This window comes from Hyperolius riggenbachi, chromosome 5, assembly GCF_040937935.1.
Source record: "Hyperolius riggenbachi isolate aHypRig1 chromosome 5, aHypRig1.pri, whole genome shotgun sequence".
In the NCBI taxonomy this organism is placed as follows: domain Eukaryota; kingdom Metazoa; phylum Chordata; class Amphibia; order Anura; family Hyperoliidae; genus Hyperolius; species Hyperolius riggenbachi.
The window spans coordinates 389322267-389337507 of NC_090650.1; the positions used below are offsets into that span (position 1 = coordinate 389322267).

At 44.3% G+C, this 15241-nt stretch overlaps 1 protein-coding gene across 3 annotated transcripts in view; it reads left to right on the plus strand.

The window, feature by feature from the left end:
- VPS13B (vacuolar protein sorting 13 homolog B) overlaps nucleotides 1–15241 on the plus strand; it is a 1202086-nt gene that overhangs the window by 1150948 nt on the left and 35897 nt on the right. For all 3 annotated transcript variants that reach the window (XM_068237718.1, XM_068237719.1, XM_068237717.1), the window contains exons 56-58: nucleotides 865–1691; nucleotides 9852–10028; nucleotides 14916–15086. In XM_068237718.1, the coding sequence (XP_068093819.1) occupies nucleotides 865–1691; nucleotides 9852–10028; nucleotides 14916–15086 (1175 nt within the window). The remainder of the gene's footprint in view (nucleotides 1–864; nucleotides 1692–9851; nucleotides 10029–14915; nucleotides 15087–15241) is intronic.

Genomic DNA, 15241 nt, shown 5'->3' on the forward strand with positions numbered 1-15241 from the left:
AAGCATCCCATTTGGAATTTTTTCACCAGTTCCTGTTTCCCCCTGATAATCATTGTTTGCAGCACTCTTCATAAATGAATAATTATAAAGCAGCAGCTGCAGACCTGTTTGCCCACATTGGGGCTGATTCAGAATTTTTTTTAATATAAATTTCTTTGCCTTTTTGGGTGTCATCCTGTATAAGTAGAACATTTAAGCTCCTGACAAGTAAAAAAAGGTCTTTAAAAAAAAAACCAAAAATGCAGAGAGAAAGGTAATATTGCAGTTAAGTTCATAAGGTCAGCCAATTCATATTGAACAAATTTTTAACCTTTAAAGTGCTGAAAACTTACAATATGAATAAGGTGAGAAATGGGTAAGGAGGAAAAGTTAATGAGGCGAGGTTCAGTGGTCCCGGTAATGGAATGATGAGGTGCAGGGGAAAGGTAAGTGTCCCAATTGAGCACTTTTTTCCCCTTCCTGTTTCCTTTAAGAGGCGGAATGGGGAGTGATGGGAGGGAACATTGTGTCAAGCCTGCGTCTTCCTGTCTGAATAATTTGACTTTGGCCAAAAGTCAAATTTTTTTCGGAGTGGTTAAGGAAAGGAGGCAGAATGAGGAGAGGAAAGGACAAGGCATAGAGGTATGTGCATCCAGCATGAACATACCTCTGTGCTTATCTTAGGTTGCTTTGCTTCAGCTCAGGTATCCTTCAAACCAAATGATCACGCCAGCTTCTTTTATGTACTTCTCCATAGACCACCACATATTTCTGTCTCCTAAAAGAGATTGACAGGCATCATTTTCCCTTTTATTTATATGTGTGATAGACCTGCTTTGCTTTTTGACTATTGTTCTGCTTTAACATCCATTTTGTTTTGTGCAGGACACAGAACCAGAGGGTTGTATTTAAATTCTTCATCACCCAACTCAGTGCTGGGATTTATGATGATGTCACAAACTGCAAATCCTCCTCTGAGCTCATGCGTCTGACGCTGGATAACATCTACCTTCATATGGCGCCAGTCTCCAGCTACCTCCGACAACCCTGTCTAGAGCTGCAGACAGATATCATCTCCAGCAAGCCCATGTTCTACAGCCTGGAAGTGTACTGCGGAGATCTGCAGCTGGACAACCAGCTCTACAGCAAGTCTCACTTCCACTTCCCTGTGTTGGTTTGCCAAGAAGAGAGAAGTGAAGGTGCCAAATGGCCCAAGACTGGTTGTCTCCTTATATCCACCAAAGATCTGGAAGAATACAAGGAAGCTTCATTCCTGAAGCTCTTTGTTACGCTGTCTGAAGATCAGGATGTCTATGACCTCAATGAACTTAGCTTTGATTTGAAGCCTTCCCGTCTCTATGTGGAGGACACATTTGTCTATTACATCAAAACGCTGTTCGACACGTACCTCCCCGAAAGCAAGACGCTGCAAAACCAAGTCAAAGTTGTTGGCCTTAAGTTTTCTCCAGTCCTTCCGGAGCAAGTCAGGCAGCATGCATTGGCACTGGTCAGCCCAGTTAAACTTCGAAAACTAACTGTCCAACCTGTTAACTTGCTGGTTAGCATCCATGCGTCACTAAAGCTGTACATTGCCTCTGATCACACACCACTGTCCTTCTCAATGTTTGAACGTGGACCAATCTTCACCACTGCTAGACAATTAATACATGCCCTAGCCATGCATTATGCTGCAGGAGCCCTATTCCGAGCAGGTGAGTGTACTAAAGTCATGTGGAAGTGTTATAATTGGTTAAAGAGGAACTTCAGCCTAAACAAACATACTGTCATTATATTACATTAGTTATGTTAATTAAAATAGATAGGTAATATAATCTCTTACCCACCCTGTTTTAAAAGAACAGGCAAATGTTTGATTTCATGAGGGCAGCCATCTTTTTGGTTGAAAGGAGGTGACAGGGTGTATGAGACACAGTTCCAACTGTCCTGTGTGCTGACCACCCCTCCCAGTTGCTAGGCAACGTGAATAACATAGTCCCATCGTGCTTTGCACAGCATCAGGGGAAAAAAGCCCGGGCAGTTTTCTTTGATGGGTGGAGCTTAGCTAAAAATGTAGCTAAAATGATGCTTTGGTAAGAAAAACAAAGTTCTGATGCTGTGAAACTGTTAAAGAAACACCAAGCCTTTTCAGTTCTGCTGAGTAGATTTTTAGTCCGGAGGTTCACTTTAATGTCCGTGTATCTAAGGGGTTATTCAAACAAACACAGAAAATTTGTGTTCACTTCACACACACATCGTCAGCAACATAAAACCCACTGATGACTACAGTGGATAGCATTGATTGTCTCATTGCAATGGGATATATTATGTATTCAATGAGTAATCATTTGAAGAGGATGTTTTGGAAGTAGAAAAATAGGTAAGTATAAGGCCTCATTTACATCAATTAGCACAGGAGGCTGTGCAATTGGAACGCAACACGTACGATCGCACGCCATCTGCGCTGTTATGTGCTGCGCTTCTGATCCAATTCATTATAGTGTGGGTCAGCACTGCGATTTCCGAAAAATACATGCAGCAGTGCAATTGCGCATCACACTGCTGTGCAGCGCATATGATGGGAACGGTAGAAGGGCTGTATATGCCCTTTTACGGTTCTTGCGTGTCGCACACTATACGCGCTACTGAAATGCACATGGCAGCGCATGTAGTAGGAATGAGGCCTAAGTATTTGGGTGGCTTTGTGAAGGCTACATGAGTGGGTCATAGCATACCCAAAATGCTGGGTCATGTAGGATGTTTTTGGTATGCAGTAGTTAGTACCTACCAGGAGTTATATAAGGGACAACAGCAGGGCTGGGGAGTCGGAGCAATTTTGGGTACCTGAAGCCGGAGTTGGAGTCGGTGGTTCCATGAACTAAGAAGTCGGAGTCAGGTGATTTTTGTACAAACTCTATAGCCCTAGTAAGTATTATACTAAGGAGTCTGAGTCATTTTGGCTAGTTGGAGTCGGTGGTTTCATAAACTGAGGAGTCGGAGTTGGACTCGGATGATTTTTGTACCGACTCCACAGCCCTAGACAACGGGCAAACAAGCAAAAGGTGTCAGAACGCACAGTTCATTAGTTGCAGACCAATCACAGTACTGACCTCTGTCCACCATCAAAAAAAAGCTATAGTAGGCACATGAGCATTAAAACTTGGAGAAATAGAAGAGTCTGTTGAGTTATGTTTCTTTGGGGGCCTCCAGATTCCCCAGATATAAATCCATTCAGCATCAGTGACATTATTGTTATTACCAGTAATTTTTATTTAAATAGCTTCAACATCTTCCGTAGCATTGTACATATTACAAAACAAATATTGGGGACCGGGCGGAGGTAGAGGCGAGAGAGGCTCCAGCCTCAGGGCGCAGTGTCGGAGGGGGCGCACAACTCACTCAGCTATCATTCTCCTATTGTGTTTGAAGCAGAGAGAAATAAGAAAAGGGGATACATGGCAGTGACTGCAAGCCAGATAACTAGAGATTAAGGTGTTGGGGAGTTTGGGGGGCCCTGGGGAGCCTCTTAGTATAATAGCAATCAGTGTGTGACAGCTGGGGTGGGAGGGATGGAGGGGCGCACGTTGGTGTCTCATCCTTGGTTGCTGGAGGACCTTGTCACTGGCTCTGATTGGAGAACATAGATACACAAGAAGTTCATAACTCTGTACAATCAGGACATCCAGCAATACAAGTGCAAATACATACATAGATGATAGTAGGCAGTAGTATGAAAACATAATTTATTGAATGCTATGTCAGTTTTATATAATGTTGTGCTAGTTGCTCTCCTCTGAAAACCTGAGAGATAGAACGCAAATTAACAATGATGGGAAGGAACAGTGTCAGGCTATATAAAATTCTGTACATTAACCAGCAGTGGTTCCATGATCTCTGTTGAAGCGGTGGAGGACGGCTTAGGCAGAGCACCTGATTGGTGAGCTACTGCATGTCAGGCCGCTAAGCTCTTGTGACATGTGACTAATGACACCGTATTGGGCACATGACCGGCCTCAGAGATGAGATTGGTGCTCAGACTATCGCTCTCTGCAGGAAAAGTCACTTTATGGAATCCTCGGCTGTTTTTACTGATCTAAATGCAGTAAGATAGTTAGAATAGCTATGCTGACATTTTTCCATAAAGGCCTGCTATAAGCTGATGGAGAGGTAGTGTCACCTGATATAGGATCATGTACACAGTGCGTAAATGAACATACTTGTAGAAGCTCTCTTAATCTCCAGTTAATGTCTTACGGATGAAGTGAAAGGTTTACCCTTTCAGCTATTGAGGATGAGTTAGTTCACAGATGTCAGAGTTCCCATTGACTGGAACTGACCTGACAAGCATGCGGTGCCCAGAGATCAATGGTGAAGAAATGCCCTTAATTAGCAAAGTATTATGTTCAGGACCATCGTGCAGGACCCAGTTATGGGTCACTGATCCAATTAATGTTAAACCTTGATTTTCACACACATTAATGGAATTCGGTTTGAGAGCTGATCAGACTTGACAGGTTCTTAATAGTTTTCACTTTAAACTTTCTTTTTTTTTCTCCTCCTTCCCGCTTGAATTACTTTACTTTCTAGCATAACACAGGCTGTATTTCCATTCCTTAAAGGGGGGTTCGCCTCCTTGTGACTTTATTGGCTGGTGTGCTCACTTGTGTGTCATTGTTAAAGGGGAACTGAAGAGAGAGTTATATGGAGGCTGCCATGTTTATTTCCTTTTAAGCAATACCAGTTGCCTGACAGCCCTGCTGATCCTCTGCCTCTAATACTATTAGGCATAGCCCCTGAACAAGCATGCAGCAGATCAGGTGTTTCAGACTTTAAAGTCAGATCTGACAAGACTAGCTGCATGCTTGTTTCTGGTGTTATTCAGATACTACTGCAGAGAAATAGACCAGCAGGGCTGCCAGGCAACTGGTATTGATTAAAAGGAAATAAAATGGCAGCCTCCGTATACCTCTTACTTCAGTTCCCCTTTAAGATATGGCCACTTATTGATAAGCTTCATGGGAGGGAATCAGACAGGCTTAGAATCAGACTTCCTCTTCCAGCACACTGCTTCATCTCCATAGACTTGCATGGCCCTTGCGGCGGGGAAGAGTACCGCAGTATGACGCAGTGTACAAGGAGCCTAATACTTTACCTTATTCCGTGGGGATAGGTCCACTTCACTCCTCTGTGTAGCCATGCCATGCAGACTAATCACTTGAGGCTCCAGACATGTCAGACATGTCATGTGGCAAGAAGCCATAAGCAAATGGGTAACATGGTGCAACCACACGGAGGAGTAAAGAGGACCTGTCTCACTGGAATTAAGTATTATGCTCCACTGCTGTGCAAAATTTTGATTGGGGGGGGGGGGGGCGGGGATGGAGGGTTCGGAAGTCTTGAGCGCACACAAGGAACCTACTCTGAACCCCCGGACCAAGCCCCTTAACCCCCGTGTGTCCGTCCCCCCTGCGACAGTGGAGGCTATTATTACACCATTGCGTTTGTGTTGTACAACGCACTCGGTGAGAATAGACTTGTGTGGGAAAGTGGAAGGTTAACCCTAACAGACACAACGTCATACCTCCATTAGTAAGATTTGTTAGTTCATAGGATGCAGCTGTGTGCCTGTCATTGATCCACAGCTGGAGAGCGGGGAAACAGCCCTGGCGTTTGATCTTACCTCTTTGACCTATAACGTTACTCCACAACATCTGCGACGGCTACTTGGTCCCCGAATTAGTCTAATGTATGAGGTTTCACAGGAACGTCTACATGGCCAGCTTGAAAAAGACAGTGAGGAAGTTAAAGCAATTTGTAACCAGTTACGCTGTTGCTGAATAAAAGCAGCCCTGCCTTAACGTACTACTCTCTACTGAGATCATTGCATCTAATGGTTTGGTCTTCTGCTCTGATAGCCACGCAGGAAGTCTCCACACAACGTGGCGATGGTTAGCGCAGCTGAGACACAAAGCAGACCTGTGTGCATGCCAGTTCCTTAATGAGGCATAATTGCCTAAGACACACTGGTTAAGTAGAAAACTAAAACAGATCCACTGCCTAATAGACGCTTCGGCTCTTGGAACGTGTCTGGTAAAAAGCTCCTTGTGAGGGGATGAAATAACCTATAGAACAAACACAGTAGGAGTAATGAGTGCTGCTGAACTACATCTAGAGCTAAGCATCTACCGGTCGATGGTTTTATCCTTCCTGAGGCGACCGAGCCAAAACCAATCTACAGCAAGTGCTGGTAAGAGATCTAATCAGCAGGAGGATGTCGCTCTTCCAGCTCAAACACAGATGAAATAAAACAGTTGTTTGGCAACAAAGAAATTAGGTCGTCCTGCAAAAACCCATCTTTGTTCCAGCAGAGGTCTGCTTAGCTGTGCTGTTCTTCAAGTGAACCTGTATATGAAGCAACTACCAGGCCCTCACAGGAGCCTATAGGCACAAACATCCTGGCGCCTTAGATTTCGCCCTCCATGAACCTACAAACCCCCACCAAACTCCACCACAAGGGTACTGGCTGGCCCAGCTGTCACTTCTCCCTTACTTACCTTGCCAGTAGCTACAAGTGCTGCTTAAAAATTATCCGATTTAACAGAAATTCGATAAAAACTATCGGATTAGTTAGCTAGAGGAACTTCAGTATTAAGTAGATAGAGGTGCCCCTGACTGAAGGGAAAGCTTGTCAGTGTTATGCTGAGAGCGCGGTAAGTAACCTCTCATTTACACTCTCATTAGGACTCTGTATAGGGAAGGAGGGAGGCACTCGGGTAGAGGAGTGAGCTGCCTTTCCATCATCAGGTGCCTGTAGGCATGTGCCTATAGTGCCTTATGGTAAATCTGGCCCTCACAACTACAGTGAGGCCTGAAAAGCAGACACCTAGAGGTGTGCGTGGCTTCATTCCCATGTTTCCAGAGTACCTGGTCTTCTGAAATACAGAACTCAAACTCTTGGTTTTGTCTCAGTGGCGTAACTACAAATCACGGAACCGCTTTGTTGGGGCCCTCAATATTCACACCCTTTCCCTTGCCTACCCCTGATGTCCCTCACAACATCAGGGCACCTCTGTCAAGGGTCATAAAACAAGTGTGGCCATCAAAACCTTCACACCCATGTAAAGTATAGCCACAAAAACACCTGATCTCAAGGATGGACCCCTTTATCAGAGGGAGTGAAGTAGTACTTTGGGCCCCCTTACAGGTTTGGCCCACTGCATAGTCACAGGATCTGCTGCCCTGTAGTTGCACTCCGGTTTTAGCTTCTGACATTGAACTTGGATTCTCCCGTTTGCCGCATGGTCCTCCCTGTTTGGTCACTGAGGCCACTTATGTTAGTTGTGAGTGCAGAAAATCTTCAGTGCATACTGAAATATTAGAAGACAGATCAAGAAATGATTGATGTTCATGTTGTTTGATTCCCTGTGAGCCTACAGGTCATCATTTTTACTGCTGGAAGATGAAAGAAAAAAAAACAGACAGCATTAACTGCCATATATATGTACAAAGGCAGATACTGCTTGCTTGGCAGTTGGAAACAGCCATTATTTCCCACAATGCAACGAGGTTCACAGACAGGAAACCCTGACATCACACTGTGATGCACTATTAGAGAAAAGGTAACGGTTTCTTGTAGGAAAGGAGGTATCGGCTAATGATTAGGATGAAGTTCAGTCTGGGATTAAGTTTCTCTTTAGGATCTTAAGTTCATTCCTGCACCATTTTCACACTTCTTTCTCTTGGCCTTGCTAAGACAGCTCAGTAACCTGTTTGCGTATCACACATCAGGCCTGGGAAATGTGGCTGTGCCTGGTGTATACATTCTGCACAGGCCTCACAACTAATTGATTGAACAATCCAGGGGCCATAGATGCACCACCGCTTTTTTCCCCTGCAGAACGTCTTACGTAAGGACCATTGTGTTTTGCTTGTAAATCTTAATAACCCCGGCCAGCGTTGTCACTTTGTTGGTTTTCAGAATGAATAGTTTGCAAGTTGTAGTCAGGCAACAGCTGACAGCGCTGCGAGGCAAAGACCAGAGTTTTGGATCATGAAAACGACGTTGTCCATCATGCCAAAATGTGATCATAGTGCAGCTAGAGTGAAAGTGTCAATCTTGGGGAGAAACAACTTGTTTTTGGCCAGCTGTGCTGTAAACAGTTGATGATTTGATTCCCGGAGGTGACGTGGTAACTCCACATCGCCACACACAACTGACCGTGGCAGTGCGTCCAGTTTCTCTGCACAGATGTCTGGTATTTGTCATAGAGGAGATGTTGGATTGGCTGTTGCCTCGCATTCCTCATCTCTAACATGGGATGATGAGCTGTCAACCAGTTTAGGGGTAGAGCAGGGGAATATAAAAACTGAGTTCAGCACTGATATCGGAATACGTAGACATGTCCATGGAAAATGCTGTTTTGTGAGTGTCAGATGAGGACATTCTCAGCATTGCGGTTTGTAAAATAGGCCCTATAAGTATATATAACGAATCGAGCCTCACCGCCACTCACTAATGTGGGATTTATTTGTGCAGGTGTCGCCAATAAATACCCAGGAAATATGCAGTCATAGGCATGTGTTTGCACAGCCTGGCCACATTATTTTAATTTTGTAAATATAAAGTAGTTAACAACTAGTGTAAGAGAAACAGCATGCTAAAAACTATTTATTTGCAAATGTTAATTAGCTCACAAGCTTTACAAAGTGGGAACTAATCACATTCCGACTGTGGCATTTGGAAAATTTTAGATGCTCTAGCAATCCATTATTTAGTAATGCCATATTTAGCGGATCAGGTCAATTAGGCACTGAGATAGGTAGGTATCTAACAGACGTATGTGTTAACGTTCAGTAATTGGGCAGTCATTTGGGTGTTTGAGTGTCTAGAGCAGTGTTTCTCAAACCTGTCATCGTGACTCCCCAGCGGTGCATGTTTTGCAGGCAACCTCACCTATGCACGGGTAGGGTAATTAGTGTCTCAGCTAGGTGTATTCCATGTAGCTGAGACACTAACCTGTGCATAGGTGAGGTTGCCTACAAAACCTGCACCGATGGGGAGTCACGAGGACAGGTTTGAGAAACACTGGTCTAGTAGCCAACCGTCTACTGGGTTCTAGGTCAGTTTGAGCCACTTACCGGGGAGGAGGGGGGGGGGTAATTGAAGTTAGACATTAGGTGGAAGGTTAGGCACCTATGGGACAGGGGGTTGTTAGGGTTAGGCACCTACAAGGGGCTTAGGCATTAGGTGGAGTGGGGTAGGGTTAAGCATTAGGTGAGGGGGTTAGAGTTAGGCACCTGGTGGGTCGGTTAGGCTTAGGCACCCACAGGAGGATTAGGCATTAGGTGAGGGGTAGAGTTAGGTACCTACGGAGGGTTAGGGTTAGGCATTAGGTGGGGGGGGGGTAAGGTTAGGTTCATATGGGGGGGGTTAGGTATTAGATAGGGGGGTTAGGGTTAGGCACTTATAGCAGAGGGTTAAGGTTAGAATTGGTGCTGGGTAGTGCATACTGAAATATCGGTAGGTTAAATTACTGATAATATAGGGATATGTGCGTGTCAGTGAGTTTTGACTCACTGCACATAGTGTGCATTTTACAAGGGAACATGAAATGAAGAGATTGAATTAAGAAAATGCTTTAGTTGCCTCACATTTTTATGCAATCATTTTGTTCACCCCACTGAATTAAAGCTAAAAGACTGCACTTCAACTGCACCATGAGCTGTTTCATTTAAAATGCATTGTGGTAATGTAAAGAACCCAATATTTATGGACATAACTGTATCTGTTGTACAGCGCTGTGTAATATTTAGGGGCTTTCATGTGTTCATAGTTTGTATACATCAATAATATACTTTTTTTGTTTTGTTCTTAGGTTGGGTAGTCGGATCTCTTGAAATTCTGGGCAGCCCAGCCAGCCTGGTGAGAAGCATTGGAAATGGGATTGCAGACTTCTTCCGCCTTCCCTATGAAGGCCTCACCCGCGGTCCAGGGGCTTTTGTGAGTGGAGTTTCCAGGGGAACCACATCTTTCGTCAAACACATTTCCAAAGGTATTTAAGAACACTGTATATTAATGCGTTTGTAACCAGGACACATGCTTACAACATGCTTGCTGTATTTTGGATGTGTACCAAACCCTGGTACTCGCATCTAATGTTGATTGGCCAATTGCTGGCCAATTTTACCACTTCTGTGTAGCATGAGGGAGAACAGCATTTGAATAAATGAACAGATTGGCTATCATTCATAAAGCATTTCCGCATGCGGAAATGCTTAAAACAGCTGACTTTACCGACCACTTAGCAAAGTCAGCATTTATAAAGGCTCTTTCCGCATGAAAATATGACACTATCGAGCAGAGTGATAAATCACCGCCTTGTGCGGTGATTATCGGAACAAATGTAGCAAAATGTTAATTCATAAAGATCACCGCAAGCGGTGTGAGGTCGGGAAGTACCGCTCCCTCTGATGTGGCGATAACAATGTAAGTGAATGGAGACACACAGACCTCCCAGGCAGCTGCAGCAGAGCAAGACACGGAGAAATGTATCAACTCGGCGGCAGCTTCCGTGTTTCCTCAAGCCTACCGCCAGCCTAGTTCGGGGAATCTCAGCACTGCTACCGCACATGGATACTTTTTTATGAATGCCCACCCAGAAGTCTAAAACACTGCCAGCGGTGTTTTCCCGCACTTATTCTCCATACCGACAGCACTTTCATGAATGATAGCCATTGTGCAGGTAAGGTGTCATACTACATATATTTATTTTTGCACAGGGACCCATTGTTGGCTTTGTCCGCCAACAGAATAAAATATCATAAATTTAAAACAAAATAAGATGGGGGGTAAGGGTGGACTTACCTCCCCAGGACAAACGCAACGATTCTATATGATCAAAAGTTTTAATTCTTACTCCAAAAATATATCTGTTACTTCTGTACGCTATTGTATTTAGTTTAAAACATATTGTATGACTCTCACGGAATTGCATCTTAAAATATGTGGCGTTCATGGCTCTCTCAGCCACAAAGGTTCCTTACCCCTGCTTTAGGGCAGTCTGTTAGGGTTAGACGCCATTGGGGTTGATGTATCAGCGATAATATTGCTTTGAGCAGACAGCGCACGGCAATATTACCTTTACTACCGACAGCAGCGTACCACAAGTTGTGCTATTATCGTGGCCTGGGTAATGCGATCGTTATTGCAGTAACACATGTTACAGTACTTGCACATTACAAGTTATTGTTATGATGTTCAAATTACCCGTCATGTGGGTCGCGCTAATTACGCAGAGTGCAGTACACTGCACACCGTGCCCTGACTGCGCACAGCAATATTACTGCTGCTTTGTACATCAACTCCATTGTAGCTAGCGAGGTTACCAATAGCATCAGGAAGGTAGAGCTTTTAGGGTTAAGTATTGCATTAATGGGTGGAGATTTGAGATAGGTGTCACAATAGGGAATCTGTTAAGATCCGGTCTGCATTAGACTTGATCGGTTAGGTCAGGAAGGGGGATCGGTAAGTATTCGGTATCGCATTGAGGATGGAAGCTAGAATTTACATCAGAAAGTGAAGTGGTTACAGTTAGATAGGTACTCGGGGTTAGGTAGGGAAGTGTAGTTTAAAGAGAACCCGAGATGTGTTTAAAGAATGTTATCTGCATACAGAGGCTGGATCTGCCTATACAGCCCAGCCTCTGTTGCTATCCCAAACCCCACTAAGGTCCCCCTGCACTCTGCAATCCCTCATAAATCACAGCCGTGCTGTGAGGCTGTGTTTAGATCTGTAGTGTCAGTCTCAGCTGCTCCCCCGTCTCCTGCATAGCTCCAGTCCCTGCCCCCGTCCCTTCCCTCCAATCAGCAGGGAGGGAAGGGATGCAGGCGGGGACTGGAGTTCTGCAGGAGGCGGGGAGAGCAGCAGACGGACACTATAGAGATAAACACAGCCAGCTCTGACAAGCTGTTTTTCAGCAGCGTGGCTGTGATTTATGAGGGATTGCAGAGTGCAGGGGGACCTTAGGGGGGTTTGGGATAGCAACAGAGGCTGGGCTGTATAGGCAGATCCAGCCTCTGTATGCAGATATTCTTCAAACCCACCTCGGGTTCTCTTTAAGACTTTGAGTCATGTCAAATGGAAATATAAAACACGGTACACCGAGAGCCCAATATAGTGTGTAGTAGGTACTGTAAATGTGGAAATACAGTATGTAGAGTAACAAATGTATACTCACAAGACAGGGTCACCACATAGGCAACCACTGTAAATGCAGGTGAGGAGATTAGACCTGTCCCCACTCAGGATTAAGAAGTCGCTCTCCGTAGATAAGGAAAAAAGGGGGCGGTGACACCTATCCACCAGGCGTGGACTCAACTATAGTGTAAAGCAAACAGTCGCCAAAAGAATAAAATATAATAACAATTTTAAAATTGATACCTCCTCTACTTGACAATTTTAATTTTTTTTATTATATTTTATTCTTCTGGCGGCTCTGTTTGCTTCACACTATGTCAAATGGGAAGGTTACTGGGGGGGAAGAGGGGAGAGGAGCAATATATAAAGGAGACATAGTGTAGTGGATAGCCAAGCAGCTAGCAAGTTGTATGGGAAGTCAGAGGGTCACATCTCTGACCCAGACAGGTCCCCTTTGGGTTTGGGGCCATGCGCCTGTCGGTCATGTAGCTGGAATACTGGGGGGGGGGGGGGGGTGCGATCACACAGAACAAAGTGACCCTTTATACAACATCCGCAGTCCGTTCCATCATGCTTAATAATACTGGAACAGAGCTGGTCTTTTATTCCCATCAGCTAATACAGGTAATAGAAATAAGGAATAAATCATTTTCCCTGTAATACTTTTTATATTGGGAGAATCCCCCACATTCCAGGACTCTTACATTGCCTCCTTTACAAACGCTCAGCATATAATCTGCTGTGAGTGTAGGTTACATGAAGTCTTCTATACATCTTCTGTGGGAATCTTCCAAAGCGCTCGGCTTGCAGACACCCCCTCAGGAGTAACGTGATGCTGGCTGTAGGTCCTGCTGCACGTGATGAATGGGAAAACGTTACAGATATTTCACTATCCCTGCAAGCTATTAGAAATCCTACCCTGTACCGCCTGCTACAATATGGATGTTTCATAAACCCAGCTCTACTTCTGAGCATTAGTGCTTGCATTGTATAGAAACCCTGACATCTAGTGGTAAAACAGCAGCATTGAATGCTGGTACTTCCAAGATATCTTCCATGTCTCTGAGAAGCAGAAGTTTGATTTCTTAAAACCGAAGGTATATTGTGATTATTCAGGTTGGAGTGAGCTTTGAGGTGTCCCACAATGCATCACTGCTGTATATGCAAATGGTCTCTTTGTTGTCCCTGATAACTAAACACACCTCCAGAACAGAAGCAGGAAATTTGAGCGCCGGTGGCTTGTGGACTATTTGGGCGCCAACATAGGCACTAATGCAAATATTGTTAATGCGGCGTCCACAGCAGAGATCGGGTGACCGAATTTTCAACATTAGAACATGAAAGATTTTGAAATGTGTTATGATTTTGAAACTTGCAACGCTATCGTTTATCTCATATTATTTTGTTTGTATGTACAAATTTTACCTTATCAAATATATTATCGTTTCTACGTTTGTAAGGGTGTTTGTGCAGGAATGGTATTAGGGTAAGGCACCACAAGGGGGGGTTTAGGGTTAGGCACCACCATGGGTGGGGGGTTAGGGTTAGGCACCACCTGGGGGGTTTAGGGTTAGGCACCACCGGGGGGTCTTAGGTTTAGGCACCACCGGGGGGGTCTTAGGTTTAGGCACCATCGGGTGGGGTCTTAGGGTTAGGCATCACTGGGGGGGGGGGGTCTTAGGGTTAGGCACCACCAAAGGGGGTGGGGGGGAGTCTTAGGGTAAGGCACTACCAAAAGCCTCCTTACTAAAATACTACAAAACAGAAGACATATATGTGCCTTGCCAGAGATGCTGTGCTGGCTTGTTATTCTGTATAATCCACTATTGAAAATATAAAGCAACAATTGGAGAAGTTTGCCACTGAATGGTTGAGTCTGAATCAGATTTTTATAGGGCTGACAGCTTCTGCTGCAGTTTGCAGAGGACATAGTCATGTGGCTAAACTTTTTGTTAGAGGAGGTCACAATGTAATCCCTACTACAGTCATTAATGCAACACATGAGGTTTGACTGAAAATCGATCCCTTTGTTTCCTTACTAGTTTCATAATAAAAGGACCACTACAGCGTACAAAGTAAGCAGTTGAAATCTGACAAAACCGATAGGCTTTGGACTAGTCCATTTCCTCATGGGGGATTCTCAGTGTTATCTTTGTTTATAAAAGCATTCTTTGAATTTCTGTCGATAAGTCTAATTTCCAAAATAATGTGCAGGTGAGTAGGGAGGCTGGCTGATATCTTACTATTCTGGCAGTTAGACTTTCAGTACCAACTGCTGTTCAGGAAAAGCTTTTGAAAACAAAGAAAACCCTGGAAATACCCCATGAGGAGATAGACTAGTCTAAAACCTGTTGGTTCTGTCAGATTTTAACTGCTTACTTTTTTTATATAATGGTCCTTTAATTCAATAAAGAAATTACAAAAATGAACTGCCACTTTCAAACTTACTTTTTGACCTATATCTGAAATTGATCAAACAACAGAGGGCACAAACAGATCACTACACGAGTATGCTGAAAAAGTGACGCGGTTATTAGAACAGTTGTAATTGGTTCTTTGCCATGTAGCCGGGCTGAGTGCTTGGAAGTCAGGCTGGGTATAAGCCCTGAGTTGGAGCATTATACAGATAGCTCAGCCATATGTAAAATAGATTCTCTGACTGTTTCTTTATAATCTCTATGGTTAATGTCTTGTCATCCTGTGCTGTTTGCTGTGTGTTATATGTCGTGATCTTACATTTTAGGTACACTCACTTCCCTTACTAACCTGGCTACCAGCCTGGCAAGGAACATGGACCGCCTGTCCCTGGATGAAGAACATTACAACAGGCAGGAGGAGTGGAGGAGGCAGCTGCCAGACAGCTTGGGAGAGGGCTTGAAACAGGGCCTGTCTCGTCTGGGAATCAGTCTGCTAGGTAATGTAGCCAAATTGTTTTCACCACGCATTGCTATTATGACATGTAGGACTTAAAAATCGCACAGGTCGGGAAAGTGCTTATGATCACCTTGATCAGCTTAAGCTCTGTATGGCTCTAATTTGCTGTGATAGTTTCCTGAATCTCCTACACAG